The sequence below is a fragment of the Nannospalax galili genome, unplaced genomic scaffold (genome assembly GCF_000622305.1).
Source record: "Nannospalax galili isolate Female #2095 unplaced genomic scaffold, S.galili_v1.0 scaffold1925, whole genome shotgun sequence".
In the NCBI taxonomy this organism is placed as follows: domain Eukaryota; kingdom Metazoa; phylum Chordata; class Mammalia; order Rodentia; family Spalacidae; genus Nannospalax; species Nannospalax galili.
In genome coordinates, this window is record NW_008352321.1 from 115,465 (window position 1) to 124,765 (window position 9,301).

The 9,301-nt window shown below is 39.1% G+C and overlaps 1 protein-coding gene across 1 annotated transcript in view; it reads left to right on the forward strand.

Moving 5' to 3' along the window:
* Window positions 1–9,301, forward strand: part of LOC103746988 (hook microtubule tethering protein 3) — a gene marked incomplete at its 3' end in the record, with an annotated part of 100,423 nt that overhangs the window by 42,269 nt on the left and 48,853 nt on the right. The window contains exons 4-6 of the mRNA XM_008849259.3: window positions 2,117–2,184; window positions 4,732–4,794; window positions 6,521–6,604. Coding sequence (XP_008847481.1) covers window positions 2,117–2,184; window positions 4,732–4,794; window positions 6,521–6,604 — 215 coding nt within the window. The remainder of the gene's footprint in view (window positions 1–2,116; window positions 2,185–4,731; window positions 4,795–6,520; window positions 6,605–9,301) is intronic.

Genomic DNA, 9,301 nt, shown 5'->3' on the forward strand with positions numbered 1-9,301 from the left:
TGACATTGGGAGATAGAACGAATGTGAGACTCACTGAAGTTCCTCTTTAATTTACTATTTAACTGGATGAGACACTCTGCCATTGTCCTCATCTCCAAAATGTATTAGCGATGAAGATGAAAGATGTCTGCATTTGCTTTGTAGTCTCTAAAGCACTATGCAAGCAAGATCGGCTCTGTGTTTAGCCATTATTTACAGTTAGAGGATGTTAAGAGCATTTGGTGAGAGCTATGACTCAGTATTCTTTTGTCTTGGCTGACTTCTAAATTGAGGCAAATAAAGTAGTGTCTGGTGTGTGTGTGTGTGTGTGTTTGTGTGTGTGTACCTTTATTTATTGGGCGGGGGGCATGTACCACAGCATGCACGTGGAAGTCAGAGGACAACGTACTATAGAAGTGGGTCCCAGGATTGAACTTGGGTCATCAGCCTTGGTAGCAAGCACCTTTATCTGCTGAGCCATCTTGCCAGCCTGTATTGTCTCCCTTCTGTCTGATACTCTACTAAGCACTGACAGAACAAAAAATACTTTTTATAGATTAGAAAGGTGAGACTTAGAAATATATATTTTCCAAATTTCTTTCTTGTTTAGGGGCTATGTATAGATGAAAACATGTGTTTCTTTAGCCTTAAAGCTTAATACTCTTAGCACTAAACCATACTAAAAATTTTGAACAAATAAGATTGAGGGTTAAACTCCTTTACATAGTGTACCTCATTCTCTGGCATTGCTTCGTGGGTATGTACCAAATAATCATACGTAAGTATATTTTTAACTTTAAGGTTCTTTTAAAAATCGTACACATTAATGTAGTTGTCATCACCATTTTATCATTTAGCACTTTACGGTGTTCGCGGGGAAGGGCCTTGACGTGGCAACACCGCTTCTTAACTAACGCTTCCCCTCTCATGCCTACTAATGTCCTGACCTCTTCGCCCACTGTTACTTCCCTCATCTCTAGTAGTTGCCATCAAGCCTCCCTTCCCCATACCACACCACTGTTTTTCTCCTCCATGCTCATAGTCTTTAATTTTGAGGATGTGTCAGTCATCCTAGATAGCTGGATTCTGAGTTTGATGTCATCATGTCACAGTATTGTAAAAGCAAGTTACCTGCTGGACAGAGGATTGCAATTTGACATTCCAAATGCATGAGTTTACTGAAAATGTTTATAAATATTATAGTAAGACCCCTTTGTATTACAACCTTAAGGGCACTTGACCTATAGTTTTGTTGTTGGTGGTGGTTTGCTTTGTTTTGTTTTGATGCTGAAGCCACTCTTATCATCTGTGGTGAATTCAGAACTTACGAAAACTGTTAGCAGGGAAGGAGAGGATTTGCTGTTCCCAGATGATTTTACTCTTTTAACAGCTGACATTTTCTGGTTTGGGCAATGATGGGAATGAGACTGATGTGGCTTCAGCTTTACATTTTAGAGATGTAAGTTGTTATTTAGCACCAGAATTATACAGTAGTTCAATTATGGATTCAATTTCAGTCTTAAAATTCATTTTAGTAGCTCTAGTAGTTGTTCTATTAAAATTCATTTAATTTATTTTATTTTATATTGCTTGTAAAAAAATAATAAGGTAAGAATTTACACAATACAGTGCTTTATCACAAGAATGTTTTATACAATGAGAATAAAGTTAAAGATAATTTCTAGGTTTTAAAGAGAGTGATTTGGTTCTTTTCTACTCTGACTTTAGGTTTCACCATTTCATTGATCTACTTTGATGTGCACTCAGGCTGATGCTGGAGCCTTCTGACCTTAACCTACAGTCTCAGTTTTATAGGAAATAGTGAAAGGAGCCAAGTGTGGTGTTGTATGCCCATTAGGCAGGAAGATCACAAGTTCAAGACCAACCTAGGATACAAAGTGAATTGAGCCAGCTAGCAAGACGCAGTCTCGGGCAATAAATGTGAAACAAAAATATATCTTTGAGAAAAAAATGAGTATTGTAGTTTTCAGCCTTTGCTTACCTGTGGTATATATATGGGCGTATTAATTGTGAATGGTTCTTGGGAAGAATCAAAACACAGAAAACTGCATGTGAGAACTTATAAAATAAATTCATCCTCTTGAACAGTGACATTCCAGGTTATTCTTGTTTTCAGAGTACATTCAAGCCATTATGATGATGGAAGAATCTGTTCAGCATGTTGTCATGACAGCCATTCAAGAGGGTACGTTGGTTAGTTTTGTGCTTACAGTTTGTGACAAACGAAAGGAGAAAACACTAGTTTAAACACATAAACAGGAAAGTTTAAAAGTGATTCTATTTTATAGTGCTTGTACAATAGAATCCTAATTAAATTTTTAAGTACATTATGTCTGTTATGTGCATATTCATTTTAATTCATTTGTCAAATACTTAATTCAAACCCAGTGTGCCAAGAGCTGTAGTAAATACCAGGAATATAGTTCTGAAAAGATATGAGACTTCTATCTCAAAGTATATGAGAAAGTCTCCTAGAGAAAATGGTTAAACAAAAATTCATATAGTTTAAATAGTGCCATGAAGGGGGAAATGCAGGAGCATCTAAAGGGAGCATCTTTCATGGGAACATTAGCCAAGGCTGCTCTGAGGAATAATACTGACCCCTGAAGGATAAGGTGAGAGGAGACAAGGAAAGAGAGATAAAGGGAGATGTAAAAAGTGTCATGAAGTCCAAGAGGCAAAAAGAACGCAAGACCTTCTGGGCATGGGGTACATGTCTGTAATGCCAGCACTCAGGAAGTAAAGGCAAGAGAAGGACTCAGTGAGACTAGAGAGAGAAGGCCTGTATAGCATTTTGTAGGCACTGATAAAACAATGCCTGTGACAGGCATTATGGTGGAGAACATGCTTGCTCTAGGAAAAACTAGTGAACATTGTATAGAAACTCTCTGTCAGATTTTGAATTCTTACCTTTTCCTGGGCTAGAGATAAGACCTGATAGTCTCTCATAATGCTGGCCAGCGACAGTGAACTGTAGTTTCCAGCCAACTACGTGAACATAGGGTTGCAGCCAACTACATGAACATACTGATTGCTAAAATCAGTATTCTACAGTTCACCATATTGCTAATCTAGGTTAGGTATATTCAATCCATTTTTGACTTAGGAAACTTGATGTTTGAGGGGCTGGAGGGATGGCTCAGCAGCTAAGAACATTAACTGTTCTTTCAGAAGACCTGGATTCGAATCCCAGCACCCCACATGGCAGCTGACAACTGTCCGTAGCTCCAGTTCCAGGGGATCTGACAGCCTCTTCTGTTCTCCATGGGCATTGCACAACACAGGTGCATTTACCTACATGCAGGCAATACACGCATACTCATAAAATAAAAATAATAAATAAAATATTTAAATAAAAAAAAGAAAGAAAGAAACTTGATGTTTGGAACATGACCCCATTGTAAACTGAGGAACATCAGTATCCAGAAATGGAATTCTAGATTACCTGGAGAGTATGAAGTGAAACCTCAATATTTTTTGTATTTTTGTTGTTGTTGTTGTTTTTAATTTATATTTCCTTAGTGACTAGTGATCACGAGCATCTTTTCATGTCTTTGTTAGTAATTTCTGTAATCACTTTTGGAGAAGTGTCACTTCGAGTTTAGTGATTTTTTTATTTTTATTTTTTTTAATCTGTGTGTGTTATGTGTGTATGCATGCATTTGGTACTGAGGTTCAAACCCAGGGCCTCTCAGTGAGCTACATTCCAGGTCCAAGAAATGTCTATTCAAGAAATCTTTTTTCTAATATTATTATTTTTTTAATGTGAATGAATATATTGCCTGCATGTATGTAAGTGCACCCGTGTCATGCAGTGCCCATGGAGGTCAGAAGAGGGCTTCAGGTCCCCTGGAACTGGGGTTCCAGATGGTTGCTAGCTGCCACATGGGTGCTGGGAAACAGACCCCGGTCCCTGTGCAAGAACAGGCAGTACTCTTAACCACTGAGCCATTTCTCCATTTGTTGGTCATATCTGAGAACTAAGAAGGGATTAAAGAATCTCTGAGGAGGATAAAGTGTCTGGCTGGGTAACCAGGTTGGGATGTACTTCTGAGCAGTCCTGGATTCTGGTGGAGAGTAGACAATAGCTGTTTTATGCACAGTAATACCGCTGTTGGCTTTTCCTCTCTCTCAGAACTTAGCTAGTCAGGCTATATGAGCAGAAGAGAAATAGTTGAGTTGATCTTGAATTGAGATTTTTGCTGGCAAGAATTGAGATAAAAATGAAGTTGAGACATTTAAAGTCACTGATGCGTTATAAAATCCAGGTTAAAGCCAGGCGTGGTGGCACACGCCTATAGTCCCAGCACTTGGGAGGCAGAGGCAGGCAGATCTCTGTGAGTTCAAGGCCAGCCTGGTCTACATAGTGAGTTCCAGGACAGCCTGGGCTACAGGGAGACTGTGTCTCAAAAAGACACCAAAAAAAAAAAAGTTTAAAAATATCTAGCCACATTCTTACCTATTTCTCTTTTTAGTGATAAGAGTAAGTTGTACTTGATTCTTAGAGCTGGGGCTTTCAGTGAAAATGAAAATCAGATTTTTGACATTTATGTTTAAATGTAGATATTATCCTAGAGTGAAAAACAGAAGAATTAATTACAAAAAACAGTTGTTTACTTTTGTGTTTTAATTTTTTTATTTTAGTGGATTATGATGTTCATTTTGTTGCAAGAATGTTAAGTAGAGTGTCTTTTTGTCTCATAGTTAAAATCATTTAAATCTTAATTTCAGCTAATGAGTAAAGAGTCTCCTGTCTCTGCTGGAAATGATGCCTATGTTGATCTTGATCGCCAGGTATATAATTGTCTTCATTCATGTAAACTCGAAATTAATTTCAGGTATTAGAAGAATGTAATTGAAATTGTCTTTAAATATGTTGTTATACAGCTATTTTGCTCATCAATATTACACATCTATAATTAAGTTTGGAATTTGTAATCGAAGTAGTATAGCATGGGCTGGTGAGATGGTTTAGCAGGTAAGGACGTTGCTGCCCAACCTGACACCCTGAGTTCAATCCCCTGGCTGCACGTGGTAAAGGAGAACGTAGCTGTTCTCTGACTTCTGTATGCATACTGTGGCATGAATGCGTAGAAATCAATAATCATAGTAAAATTTTTAAAAGTAATATTGCATAGCCTGCTTTAAAATAAATTCCTTTAACTTGCATAATTCTTATTTTCTAGTCGTAATTTTTGTTTTTACCTTCTATAAGTGGTTTGCTAGTTAACAAAATAGGTATGGTGTTGGCATGTGCTTATTCATGGATTTATTTATAATGCAACAATATTTTGCCTTTTATTTCACTTCATTATTCAATTGAAAATGTTGCCTGTATCTTCATCTTTGTAAAGTAATGACTATCAGTAGAAATTAAATGTTCTAGAGGAACAGCTGGTTTTGTTTGGTTGGCTTTTTTTTTTCTTTTTCTTTTTTTTTCTTTTTGACACAAAATCTCACTATTGTAGCCCCAGCTGGCCTGGAATGTGCTATATAGACCAGACTAGCCTGAGACCTGCCTGCTTCTTCCTCCCCAGAGCTGGGATTAAAGGCATACACCCCTACGTCCAGTTGGAAACAACTATATTTTAAAAAGTGCTTTGCAGTGTATTTTTGTTATTTTAATAGAAAAACAAATTTTAATTCTAAGTAGCAAATACTATTAGTTACAGTTACTTTCTAACTCACACTATTCTGCATGAACAGAAATCTTTTTTGTTGTTTTGTTTTGGTCTTTTTGAAACAGGGTCTCCCTGTAGCCCCAGCTGGCCTTGAACCACATGCATGTAAATGAAAATAATAAAAAGAAATATTTTGAAAAGGAAGTGTGAGGCCACTCAGCAAGATAGACAGTAGAGTGGAGAAGCAGACTGGAAGGTGGTTTGGAGAAGGACGGTCATTAGATGTTGGACATGTTGTGTTTGAGGTGGCTCACCTGACAGAAAGATACACAAATGAAGGTCCGGAACATGAAGTAAATCTGGACTGGAAAATAAAGATCTGGAAAATCAGTAAGCAAATAGATAGTGGTGGATGAAATTGCTAAAATGAGTTTGTTTCAGTTTCAGAAAACAGTATAAAATGAGACAAAGAGTCAAGAACAGAACATTAGGGAATACTCATTTAAAAGAGGAGTTAGCAAAGACCAATAGGAGGATGTTGTTAGAGCAGAAAAAGCTAGAATCAGTTATGTCTGCAAGTCCAAAGAGATATTTGAAGTTTTGGATAACTTTAAAAATTGAATAATAGCCGGGCGTGGTGGCACACGCCTTTAATCCCAGCACTTGGGAAGCAGAGGCAGGTGGATCCTTGTGAGTTCAAGGCCAGCCTGGTCTACATAGTGAGTTCAGGTCAGCTTGCGCTACAGGGAGACCCTGTCTCAAAAAGACAAAAAAAAGTGTCTTCATAGATCATAACCAGGTAGAACTTCCCAGGAAGTAAAATCCTGTATTGCATGTATGTAATTATTGTCTCTGTTTCATATTGAAATATTTCTCCTGCCTCTTTGTTTCTTAACTAGCTGAAGAAAACTACAGAGGAGCTCAATGAAGCTTTGTCAGCAAAAGAAGAAATTGCTCAAAGATGCCATGAGTTGGATATGCAGGTTAGAAGTCTTGTGCATGTACCACAGACGTGTTGTGCATTGGTGTGTGGTGTAGCGTGACTGTCATGTAGCCCTAATTAGCCCAAAATAGAGAAAAAAAAAATCAGGTTTCTGGTTTAGAAGAATATTCTGATTTAGATAAAGCTATCTCCTTTTTTGTAATCCCATTAAATTCATAGTAAATGAATAAAAATTATACAAATCCACAAGAACAAAAGAAAAGGAACGTAAGCACACAAGTCCTCATGTTGTACCAACAAACTTGCTTTCAGGAGGGGTGGACGACCTTTTTCTTTGTATATGGGGGTGGCGCCTACACCTGTGCTTGGAGCCTGCAGTGGCCAGAAGGAGACATTGGGAGTCCTGCTCTACCCTGTCTGCCATATTCATTGAGACAGTGTGTATTAGTTACTTTTCTGTTGCTGTGATAAAGTAGTGCCTTATGGAAGAAAATTTATTCTGATTTCCCATTCCATAGGGAGAGTTCTTAATGGCTAGGGAGGTATGGAAGCAGGAAGCTGAGAGCACTCATCTTCAACCACAAACATGAAGCAGAGAGCAACCCAGAAGTGGGGCAAGGCTATGAACTCCTAAAGCCTGCCCCAGCGGTACACTTCCTCAGCAGGGCTCCACCCCCTAGAGGTTCCATGACCTCTTTAAACAGCACCAGCAGTTAGGGACCGCATGCCTGAGCCTATAGGGGCATTTTATTCAAACCACAACACAGGGTCTCTCAACAAGCTTGAAGTCCACAGTTGAGCAGGCTCTGGGATCCACCTGTCGCTTCCTAGAAGGCTGAAGTAATCTGCACGCATGGCCACACCTGGCTGTTTATGTCAGTTCTGGGCATCAAACAGATCCTCCTGCTTGAGCAGCATGTGCTTTTGTCCAGTGAGCCATCTCTAAAGTCCAGGGTGGGAATCTTTAAAGCTTAGATGTGTAATGTTGTTACTTTCCGTAGTGATAAGCACTTTTGAAGCTGCTGGGTTCAAGTTGCTGCTGGTAGCAGCCAGTCTACATGATGTTGAATATTTTACACCTGGCTCCAGTACGTAATTTTCATTAACCTCTAAAAGCCCATGAGGCAGTTGGAAAAATACGAAATGACTAAAAGGAACAAAGAATGCTAAGGCAGAGCACAGAGATGGGGTTGGCAGAGCTGCTCCGGAATAACCCCAAGAAATCCCGACAGAATGGAAGGACTGAAGTGAAACAAGGCTGTAACTAAAGATGTGAAACAGTTTAGCTCCTCAGTTGGGTCATTACAGATAGAGACACAGCCAGGTTCCAAATCAGACAGTTCTTGTTAAGTGTCATTAAGCAAACATAAGCATAGAGAGGTTGGAATGAGTTGAATATTGTAGGTGTATAAATTTTCTATTCACTGACAGAGTAGCAGAAACAGCATAAGGGAGAAAGGTTTCCTTTAGCTTGTTGTTCATGATATGGTCCATCATGCAGGGAACACCTATGACAATGGGAGCTTGTAGTGTGGTTTATTCTCATACTGATGAATCAGGAAACAGAGCTAGAGAGATATCCTTTAAGGCCCAACCATGCAAGCCTGTGTCAGCTAGGTAGACCCCAATCTTAAAAGATTCCACAGCTTCCCAGAGCAGCATTGCTACCAAGGAAACAGTGTTCAAACACACGAGCCTGTGGGTGACGTATCACTTTCAAACCCTAACTGTAGGGTAAAGTGCCTTTCAGTTCAGCCTTTCTGAGCTTCTTGATTTAGATCAAGGCTGGTTTCTTGTAGGAAAGCCCTTAAGTGAATCCCAAGGTGTGATATTTCTAGTTACCCTTGATGCTTACTGATTATTAATTGTAAGGAAAGCCTGCACTGCAAGAGACAGAAGGATCAAAGTAAACAGAAAACTAGGCCTACAAGAATATGGAGGAGTTAGGGAGATTTCTCTCTTTAGTGTATTTCATACACTCAGTGAACATACTACATCTATGGAATGGAAGAAGGTACTTTTCCTGTTTAAGAAAGGAAAAATCAGCTGGGCGTGGTGGCGCACTCCTTTGATCCCAGCACTTGGAGGCAGATGCAAGTGGATCTCTTGTGAGTTCCAGGCCAGCTGGGGCTACAGTAAACCCTGTCTCAAAAAGACCAAGAAAAAAGAAAGAAAGGAAAACCTGAAAATTAAAACACAATTATTAAAAATTAAATGGAAAATCTACAATTAGACCAAAACTAATAAGTAAGATTTATTTATTTATTTTTTTTTTATGCATATGAGTGTATGGCCTGTATGTGTGTAAGTGCTCCATGTCGTGTAATATCCTCGGAGGTCAGAAGAGGGCATCGGATCTCCCGGAACTGGAGTTACAGATGGTGGTTAGCCATCATGTAGGTGCTGGAAATCAAACAGAGCAGCCAGTGCTTTTAACTGCTGAGCCATCTCTCCAGCCCAGATTATTTTATCTAGAATTTAATTCAGGGGGCTGGAGAGATGGCTTAGTGGTTAAGAGTACCAGCTGTTCTTACAGAGGACCCAGGTTCAATTCCCAGCATGTATATGGTAGTTAACTATCCTTAACTCCAGTTCCAAGGGGATCTGGTGCCCTCTTCTGGCCTCTGTGGGCATTGCGTGACACAGGTGCACTTAGACACATGCAGGCAATACACTCATACACATAAAATAAGAATAAAATATTTAAAATAATTTAATTCAGTAGAAGGCACAGGCA